The sequence below is a fragment of the Myzus persicae genome, unplaced genomic scaffold, assembly GCF_001856785.1.
Source record: "Myzus persicae strain clone G006 unplaced genomic scaffold, MPER_G0061.0, whole genome shotgun sequence".
NCBI classification, from domain to species: domain Eukaryota; kingdom Metazoa; phylum Arthropoda; class Insecta; order Hemiptera; family Aphididae; genus Myzus; species Myzus persicae.
Window position 1 is genome coordinate 1 of NW_019101367.1, and position 10428 is coordinate 10428.

General features: G+C 37.5%; 2 protein-coding genes across 3 annotated transcripts; one reads left to right on the forward strand and one right to left on the reverse strand.

Moving 5' to 3' along the window:
* The first annotated feature begins 6 nt into the window (after positions 1 to 6).
* LOC111028838 (uncharacterized oxidoreductase SH0585-like) lies at positions 7 to 393 on the forward strand. Its single transcript, XM_022307597.1, has 2 exons — positions 7 to 129; positions 190 to 393. The coding sequence occupies exons 1-2, from the start codon at positions 13 to 15 to the stop codon at positions 331 to 333; spliced, it is 261 nt and encodes an 86-aa protein (XP_022163289.1). The 5' UTR covers positions 7 to 12; the 3' UTR covers positions 334 to 393.
* Positions 394 to 9490: 9097 nt separating this feature from the next.
* On the reverse strand, positions 9491 to 10373 carry LOC111028839. Of its 2 annotated transcripts, XM_022307599.1 has the most exons (2): positions 9763 to 10373; positions 9507 to 9682 (listed from the first exon to the last, which is right to left on the reverse strand). In XM_022307599.1, exons 1-2 carry the CDS (start codon positions 10297 to 10299, stop codon positions 9575 to 9577), a joined length of 645 nt encoding a protein of 214 aa, XP_022163291.1. In that variant the 5' UTR covers positions 10300 to 10373; the 3' UTR covers positions 9507 to 9574. The 2 variants fall into 2 exon arrangements, with proteins under 2 accessions (XP_022163290.1, XP_022163291.1); XM_022307598.1 differs by having other exon boundaries at positions 9491 to 10373.
* Positions 10374 to 10428: the final 55 nt, after the last annotated feature.

A 10428-nucleotide genomic window follows, 5' to 3' on the forward strand; every position in this document is an offset into this window, starting at 1 on the left:
ACAAAATTTTTCATGGAGGGCATAGCTAGTGCACTAAGAACTGAGATGATTGAGTATAACATAAAAGTCACCTGCATTCAACCTGGCGATGTAAAAACTGAATTATTACATAGGACTAGTGATTTTGAGGTAAAAATAGTTTCCTGAATTTGATACAATACTGATATTATAAAAAAATTTTAATTTTAGGCTCTAAAGCGATATGACTGCAGCTCTAATAATGAAATTCTTGAGCCATCAAATATCGCAGAAGCTGTTTTATTTGCAGTTACACAACCATCATTTTGTGCTGTCAATGAAATTCTAATTGAACCAAAAATGCTACCAATTTAAATATTTAATATCACAAGTAAATCACATATAGTACAAAAAAAAAAATGTATTCTAATTTTATATTATTTATTGTTTTAAATATATTTTTATATTTTTATTTTTTTAATGAATCATGTAGTTTAATCATGTTAAAAAAATAAAAACTTTTAGCATAATTACTTTTCAATTTTGTAAAATATGTAAAATAGCCTAATAAATATCATGTTGAGTATTACTGTTGGCTAGCAAACTACTGCCCTCATGCTTTCACAGTAGTGTCGTATACGCTGATAACTCGAACGTACACAATAAATCAACCATCAAAAATATTGTAATACTTTTTATTTACTTACGACGTCCAGTGATAATCGAGTCATAGTATAATTGTTTACTTAACCTAATTTTTAAGTACTAACAATTAAAAGCTTATTACAACAGTAGTGATGGGCAAAACGAGTCTTTTAAACGATTTGGTTAGTTTGGATCGGGTCATTCAAATAACCCGTTCATATGATTTGTTCATTTCGTTAATTCCTTTCATTTGAACAATAAACCACATGAACGAATAATATATTATCTACTGATATCCGAATCTTTGAACCACGAACGAACTAAAACCATTCCCGAACGTCCGAATTCACAATTTCGTGCCAGAGCATAACCTACTCCCGGTTTTTTTTTATAACTTATATGTATATGCTTACTGATAAAAATTACTATGCGTCTTAATAGTAAATTTCCTAATATTTTATTTATCAAAAAACTGAAATTTATTAATTTATTAACACATTAATAACTTCACTGTAAACCCGTTAAGTCAAACACGGTGGTTCAATAGAGTTGATGCTATTAGAGCTATGAGATTTTACGTTGGTGAAATTTATGATCCATTAATATATACATATAAAAATTCAGATTTTTGGCATTTTTAAATACACTATGACCATTTTTCGAATCATTCAAATTTTTTACACCACTTAAGGATGATCCTGTGACAATACAAACTTAGGTTTTTCAAATAGGAACCTCCCTTTTTCATTTTTAATTATTAAGCAGAAATTTTTTTTGAGAATTTTGAAGTATCTTATTATTATAATCAATTTACTGTGACATTGCCATTAAAATTACATACGTGCCAGTCGTGCCACCCGTCAAAAGGCTGTCGCCTTACCAGCCCAGACTACAGCGTGGTTATGCCGAGTAGCAGACAGCACTACAGCAGTACAGGTCATACCTTTTTTTGTTCTCATTTATTATTATTATATATTTTATATTGTATGTATTCGGACGAATAAGTTTTGATTTATAATTAAGAGTAATACGGATTACGGGCCCGCTCATTATTATTATTATTGCCATCGTTATATCTATACGCTGTTTTGCGATTAATATATTATGTCTGGCGCCCGGCGTCCGTAAGTCCGTTAATTGTATTATAATTATTGTATTGTATAAACATTTCACAAAATGAGTAACCTTACCTTCCAACACCCCGAAAGTCGCGGCCGACAACCGCCGCCCTTGTAGGAGCGGTCGCGGCGCAACAACACTATACCTAATATAATTTCTTGAAGAATTAAAATCATAATATTATGATTTTTTTTTTTTTTTTGTCATATTTATTTTTATTTGTACAATCTGTATAAAAAAAATATTTACAATAAGTACAATGGAGATAATGATAGTATATATTGGTAATTGGACATGGTTGACTTGTTGAAGAGACTATTCATTGATAGCACTTCATGGCAGGATGGTGGACTAGTCAACTAGTCGATTAGTAGGTCACGGCACCAGCTACGCTTTAAACGTCGGCCAGGGTCGCCCGGGATTGTTCGGCAAGATAGGTTTTGGATGAGAGGGTTTCGGTGATTTGGAAGTTTAAGGTGGAAACGTTTATAGAGGGTTTTGGCGACGTTTTTTACTGTCGGAATGAGGAGGTCCCTGTGGAGGGTATCATTTGTAACATAAAAAGGGGCTTTGGTTATCTGCCTGAGGCATTTGGATTGAAATGTTTGGATTCGGTTTATGTTGGAGTCTTTGGCTGAACCCCAGAGTTGGATTCCGTAGGTCCAGATAGGTTTGAGGAGTACTTTGTACATGAGGATTTTATTGTGTAGTGAGAGATGTTTGGATGATAGGAGGAGGCGAAGTTGTCTTTGACGATTATTTAGTACAAGTCGTTTGTTACGTATGTGGGTAGCCCACGTGAGTCGACGATCTAGGCATAAGCCTAGATAACGGACATTTTGAGCGGTCGGGAGTGGTTGGTTGTTGAGTGTGATAGAGGGACAGCTTATTGGTCTGAGAGTGAATGTGCAGTGAATGGATTTGGATTCATTGAGTTTGAACCCCCATTCTTTGTACCATGTCGAGAGGATGTCAAGGTGGGTTTGGATTCTGCTGGATGCCTCGAGAGGGTCATGGTGAAGAGCCAGGATGGCTTTATCATCGGCGAAGTCACCGGTGGTGGTGAAGTTGGTAGTGGGTTGGTCTGATGTGTACAGGTTGAATAAAAGAGGTGCCGCTACAGCTCCTTGCAGTACTCCAGCTCTAATTGATGATATGTCAGATAGGGCTAAGCCATATCGTACGGAGAAGTGCCTGTCTTCTAGATAGGACTTGAAGATTAAGTAGAAGCTGGGTGGAAATATTGATTTTAATTTGAAGAGGAGGCCGTGATGCCATACCTTGTCAAACGCTTGTGCTACATCTAAGAAGGCGCCTGTGCAGATTAGTTTCTTTTCAAGAGAATAGGAAATTTTGTCAACTATACGATGAACCTGGTGTATGGTGGAGTGGTTATTACGAAATCCGAATTGATTGTCTGGGAGGTTTGTGTCAATGATTGGGAGTAGGCGTTTAAGTGCAAGTTTTTCAAATACTTTGGAGAAGAAAGGTAGAAGGCTTATTGGTCTGTATGAGCTGGGAGAGTCAGCGGGTTTCCCGGGTTTAAGTATCATAATTATGATCGAAAATTTCCAAAGTAGAGGGAAGTATGAGAGTCTGAGCATGGAGTTGAAAATGTGCGTGAGTGATAAGATGGCTTTTCTGGGAAGTTGGGAGGCGACTTCTGATGTAATGAGGTCGTAACCTGGGGTTTTATGACGCGCAGATTTATTGATTGTAAATTCGACTTCACTGGGTCTAATATGTTTTGGCGGAAGGGTCATAGGTAGTGGACTGGATAGGAAGTGGTTGACTTCAACTATTTTATTACGGGGTATGATGTCAATATGTGGCTGGAACGTTGTGTGTAGGTGATGACGAAAAGCATTAGCTTTTTCCGAGTCACTGATAAGCCATGTGCCGTCAGGGTTTCTCAGGGGGGGTACTGGTGGTTGAGAGCGGAGAATTTTTCTGGTGTTTTGCCAAAGAGAATTGTCGGTGGTGGAAAGGGATGCGAGATGGTTTGTTAAGTTATCGGATTTGATTTTAGCTAGGATTCTTTTGAGTTTATTGGTGAGGTGATTAAATAGTCGTTTGTCAGAGGGATATTTAGTTCTTTGCCAAACAGCGCGTGCTTTTCTTTTTTCCGATATTAGAGTTCTGACAAAATGTGGAAGATTAGGGGTGGGTTTATTCAGTGGGTTAGGAATAGTGGAGGAGGACCAAGCTGCTTGTTGAATTGATGTTGTGAGGGTGTGAACAGCGTCGTCTATGTCTTGAGTTGATTTTAGTCTAGTTTTGAGATCTATACGGTTAACGAGTTGGGTTCTGAAGGCTTCCCAGTCCATACGACCTTGAGTGAGACTAGGTTTGTTCGGCTTTTTAGAGGCAGCGGTGTCTATTGTGAGAAGGACTTCCGAGTGATCAGAGCATAGATCGTCGAGGTTAGTTAATGTATTGTGAAGGCTGTTTGGGATTTTCGTGACAAATATGTCTAGAATGTCTGGTCTTTTTCTTAGGGATGTGGGCCAATAGGTTGGAGAAGGAGGAGCGTGAATTTTGTAATTATTTTGTTGCGATAGGTTATGTAGGGTGTTACCGCGAGGGTTGTTGGTGCGACAGCCCCATTGTATGTTTTTCGCGTTTAGATCGCCTCCAATTATAAATCTTTGGCCTAGTGTATTAAAGAAGTGCTGGAAGAGAGTTGGTGTTATGGAATGACGGGGAGGGCTGTATATGGCATAGATATTAATGGGAATATTGTTTAATATTAGAGCAATTCCGCAGGCTTGTATATGGGCTGTTTGGTATTGAGGAAGAGGGTAGAATAATAGTGAGGTTCTTATAAAAATAGCAGCGCCAGCATGGGCTGTGCCGTCTGGGTGGTTTGATTTAATAATGTGGTAACCAGGAAGGTTTATTTGTGTGGTATTAGATAGGTGTGTTTCTGAAATAAGTGCAATATCGATTCTATTGTTTTGGAGGGTGGCCAGTAGTTCGTTTTTACGGTTAATTAGGCCATTAGAGTTCCAGGTTAAGATGAGGAGAGAGTTGGATGTAAAATTATTGGTTTGCATTTTATTTGTTTATATTATTTATGAGGTTTGTGAGGACTTGGGTGAGGAGGGATAGTAGGGGATTTATGATTGATTTAAATTCATCAAGAAATTCAGTGAGAGAGGTCTCATTATCAGTTGAGTCGGAATGGTTGTTGGGAGGGGGACCCTTAGTCGCGTTTGCATACGTACGTGGGTGCGCTGAGGAGTTTTCATTAAGTTGAGTTTGGTGTTCTGGACTGCTGGAAGTGTAGGGTGGCTGTGGTTGAGAGTTGTAGCTTGAGATGTTGGTAGTTTTACTTGAGATGTTGGCGGTTTTACTCGAGAAGTTTGGACGCTTCTGTCTGAGTTGTTTGAAGATGAGACAACCCTTATAGTTTGCTGGATGAGGGCCTGAACAGAGGGCACATTTTGCAGGGAGCTCTGGAGGTTTTATACATGATGATGTTGGGTGGCAGTCGCCGCATTTGACGCATTTAGGGGGGTAAGCGCAGTAGGTTCGGGTGTGGCCATAGGACTGGCAGTTAAGGCATTGCGGTATTTCTCGTTTTTTATGTGGTTCTTCTATTTTGACTTTTGTATGTAGTAAGGCAGTGATGGAGAAAATATCGTTGTCGCTTTCTTGAGGGTTTAGATCAACAAAGAACATTGGGAGTGGTGATTTTGTTTGATGGTGCCTGATGTTTATTACATTTTTGACTGAGTGGCCAATTTCTTCGATTGCAGCAGCGATGTCTTCAACTGGGGTAGTTGGATGAAGATTTTTGACTACTATTCTTAAGGATTTTTCCGAGTGGAGTTGGTAGGTGTGATATTGGGCATTAATGTCTTTAAGGAGTCGGATTAGTTTCCTGTAATTGTCAGGGCTGTCTGTTTGAATTTTAAGGTGCGCTGTAGAGGACTTACACGAAAAGCTGGTTGGGCCAATTAGGTCTCGGATACTGTTTCGTAATCCTATGTAGTCCAGGACGCCTTTGATAAATACGGGTGGAGGGAGAATAGGCTTTGGTGTGGCATGTGTAGTATTCGATTGCCCCTGGCTGGAAGCTTCAAGCTGGCTATCGATGCCTATGTTTTCGTTATCGGGGTTCGGATTATCATCGTCAGCAATTAGAGCTTCATAGCGATTTGGTGTCACAAATAGTTTCGTTTTCTTGGCAATGATGGCAGACGGTGAAGACGGTGGGGTGGATGATGTAGATAAGGCGCGTTTGCCTTTGTACGTATTATATTGTTATGTGTAGGAATATAAATATTACACAACAACTGCGTACTTTTAGGTTTTATTTTATAAATTTGAAAACAACTTTTAACAAAAACTTTTTATGTTAACTAAACGTTAAAAATAAAAAAAACTACAAGAAGTGTGTGGAGTTCACATTGTAGACCAAGCGTTATTTTACGCAGTGTCGCCAATGTCCCCACACTACTCCCCTCCGAGAGACGGAGTCGGTTATACTAACAATTTAACAAATGATAACAATATTTATAAACAGTAAAATATTAATATTAACCACGAACTACTACATAGTCGTAGTAGTTCGTGATATTAACAATATAACAATTTTTTGAAATTAATTACTTTACCAAATAACAATAGTACAGTCTTTCGGTTTACAAATAAGATTAGTAATTTAAACATTACTATTTGTGTTTTAGGAACTAGTTTCAAATTTTACAGATTTACTATGTTTTACTTTTACCATTGCTGTATAGGAGTGGTCATGTTGAACTGTGTCGTCTTAAAGTAGGAACGCAGGTTTCAGTCTATCGATAGATATGTTCTTCGTGTCTCCGTTGATACTGACGTTAAAGTATTTTTCTTCTCTGCTAACGACTTTGAAAGGTCCATCGTACGGTGTTTGTAATGGTCTTCTTACAGCATCATGTCATACAAAGACATGAGTTACTGTTCTTAATTCTGGTGCCACAAAAGGTTTGTTTCTATATTTGTGTGTTTCTGGTGCTGGTGTTAATTGATTAAATTTTTCTTTCAATTGCGTTACAAGTGTTTGAGGAAGAACATTTACTGAATTGTCCTCTTCAAAAAAATCTCCAGGTAAGCGCAATGTCTGCCCATACACCATTTCTGCAGGAGTTATGTTAGACTCACCTTTTAATGCACATCGTAATCCTAATAGTATTATTGGCAAAATGCTTACCCAATCTGACTTCTCATAAGCCATTATTGTTTGTTTGAGTGTTCTATGAAAGCGTTATATCTTCCCATTTGTCTGCGGGTGGTAAGGGGTTGTACGTGCACGATGGATGCCTAATGTCTTGTTGAATGCTGAGAACAGTTGACTTTCAAATTGTTTACCTTGGTCTGTGATTATTTTTTCAGGTATTCCAAATCTAGATATCCATGTGTTGAAAAAGGCTTCAGCCACTGTTTCTGTTGACATATCTGGTAACGGAATGACTTCTGTCCAACTGGTACATCTATCTATGCACGTTAAGCAATATCTGTTGCCTTTTACCAACGGTAACGGTCCTATGAGATCAATGTGAACATGTCGGAACCTTACTGCTGGTATATCTAACTTCTGAAAGGGGCTTCGAGTGTGACGTTGTACTTTAGCTTTCTGGCATTGAATACAATATTTAGCCCATTTAACGCAGTCTTTTCGCATAGATGGCCATACATATTTTGCTGCTACGAGTTTACTTGACTGACGTTGTCCTGGGTGTGTCAAGTTGTGTACGGCTTTGAACACTGCTTTCCTGAAATTAACTGGTATATATGGTCGTATATTGTTAGTAGATGTGTCACAATAAATAAATGTATTATTTGCACCATGTTTTAATTTTTTTAGTACTAAACCTGTGTTTGATGTCAATAGATGTTGTAGTTCTGGAACACTTTCTTGATGTAGTTGCAATAACTCATAATCTATGGTGTTTGGAAAATTTATAGCTTCAATTCTGGACAAAAAATCTGCTGTTATATTTTCTTTGCCTGCTATATATTCAATATTCGTTGAAAATTGACCAATATAATCAAGTTGTCTTACTTGTCTGGGTGAAGCTTTGGATGATTTCTGTTCAAATGCTGTTATAAGTGGTTTATGATCTGTGTAAATGGTGAATGTTTGACCTTCAAGCATATATTTAAAATGTTTAACAGCTGTGTAAATGGCCAACAATTCCCTGTCATAAGTGCTGTAATTTTTTTGAGCTTTAGATAGTTGCTTGGAAAAATATGCAATTGGTGCCCAACTGTTGTTCATTTCTCTTTGCTCTAGTACTGCTCCTATAGCATTGTCGGATGCATCTGTAGTTAATGCAATTATGGCATTGCTCCTTGGGTGTGTGAGTAAGGTAACATCTGCCAGTTCTGTTTTGCACCGTATAAATGCCTCTTCTGTTTCTTCATTCCACTGGATTGGTCTATTGTCATTCTTAGATGTATGTTTTAAATAGTTGTTCAATATTCCTTGATTTTTAGCTGCTCCAGGAATCCATATTCTATAAAAGTTTATCATTCCTAAGAATCTGCGAAGCTCTTTGACTGTTTTGGGTGGTTTGAAATCTTGTATGACTGCTATTCTTTCCTTATCTGGTAATGTTCCTCTTTCTGATATGTTGTAGCCCAAAAATTTAACAGATTTCTCACCGATTGTACTTTTTTGTAAATTTATAGTTAAACCATATTATTGAAGGCGTTGAAACACAAGGAGTAGGTGTTCCTTATGTTCTTCTTCATTGCTTGATGCTATGAGTATGTCGTCAATATATATGAAACAAAAGTTTAGACCTGTAAAAACTTCATTTATAAACCGTTGAAAGGATTGAGCTGCATTCTTAAGTCCAAAACTCATCCTAACAAATTCAAATAATCCAAAAGGAGTTATTATGGCTGTCTTTGGAACATGTTCTGGATGTATAGGTATTTGATGATAGGCTCTTTTGAGATCCAAGGTTGAAAAGATAGTTTTACCTGCTAACATGTGGCTGAAATCTTGAATGTGTGCAATCGGAAAACGGTCTTCGATTGTGATTCCATTTAGACGCCTGTAGTCGCCACAAGGTCTCCATTCATTTGTTCCCTTCTTCCTTACTAGTTGGAGTGGTGATGCCCATGGACTTTTTGATGGTCTACATATGCCCATTTCTATCATAGACTCAAATTCCTTTTTAGCTATACTTAATTTCTCAGGTGACAGCCGCCTAGGTTTTTCAAACACTGGAGGTCCTTTGGTTTCAATATAATGTACAGTATGATGTGCACAACTTGAAGTAAAAGACTGCGCTGCAATAACACTTGGAAACTGTTTGATTATGTCTACAAATTTTTGTTCTGATGTATAAGTTTTAATGGAACATATTGCATGGTGTGATTCGATACATGAGGTAGATAAATTAGTAATTTTATCTATTAACTTCTTGTTGCGAATATTGACCATAAAATTAAAATGAAACAAAAAATCAGCGCCTATTATTGCTTTGCTTACTGGTGCTTTAATAAATTCCCATTTAAATGTCCGCCTTAATTTAAGATCAACAGTTAAAATTGTCTTACCATATGTATTGATGACCGTGTTGTTTGCTGCGAACAATTTGAGGTCGGTAGCGCCGCTCTGTTTAGCACTACATGGAATAATCGAAACATCTGATCCAGTGTCAATAAGAAACTGTTGACCAGATACTTTATCTGATATAATAAGACGATGGCTGATGTTACTGTTATTTACATTATGACAGTCTGGAATCAGAGTATCTAATGCTGCCTTAGTAGATACGATTTCTAGTTTTCCGATTTAGTTTTAAAGGTATTATAATGTTTGCATGGTTCTACACACTTTTTTGCCTTGTGCTTAAAATTGGTGTGATAAAAACATAATCCGTCTTTTGCTGGTCCCCAAATCATGAAACCTGAGCGAGATCTGGACCTGGAACTTGTTCTCTGTTGATCTTGATCTTTCCTAGAATTGCGTTCTAACTTAAGTTCTGCTACATCTTTGATCAACTGTTTCAATAGCTCAGTTGTCGGATCACTTGCTACCGCTGCAACAACGCGTGATTCTCCAATTTCTCCGATTTTGTCAGCCAACTTTGAGAGTTCTTCCACAGTGCCACTTGTGACAGCGAGACAGGATTGCATAGCGATTGGAAGATGTTGTAACCATAAGGATTTCAATAATTCCGAACTCAAAGCTACTCCTCCTAGACGTTGCATTTCATTTAGTAATGTAGATGGTTTTCTGTCACCAAGTTCTACTTCACTCAGTAGTTTTCTTAATTTTTTCTCTTCGCTATCTGTGTAAATACTGACTAACCGTGCCTTAAGCGTGTCATATTTATTGTTAACCGGTGGTGTTTGTATTATGTCAGATACTTGAGTTAATATTTCGGTATCAACGGCAGATATGACATGGTAAAATTTTGTAGTATCATTGTTAATTCCGCCAAGTACAAATTGTGCCTCTATCTGTGCAAACCAAATGTTTGGATCACCTTTCCAAAATGGTGGCGTTTTTATTGCGACACGGTTGACGTTTATGTTTGCTGTTGAGTCAGCCGAGTTTGGTTGGTTCGCCATGTCTGTACTCTACGGCTGTCGTCGTAAGTCACCAATTGTACGTATTATATTGTTATGTGTAGGAATATAAATATTACACAACAACTGCGTACTTTTAGGTTTTATTTTATAAATTTGAAAACAACTTTT

Coding starts and splice junctions, on each gene's coding strand:
- LOC111028838 (XM_022307597.1), top strand. CDS start 13: ATGGAGGGCATAGCTAGTGCACTAAGAACTGAGATGATTGAGTATAAC. Junction 130..189: donor ATAGGACTAGTGATTTTGAG/GTAAAAATAGTT, acceptor TTTTAATTTTAG/GCTCTAAAGCGATATGACTG.
- LOC111028839 (XM_022307598.1), bottom strand. CDS start 10,299: ATGGCGAACCAACCAAACTCGGCTGACTCAACAGCAAACATAAACGTC.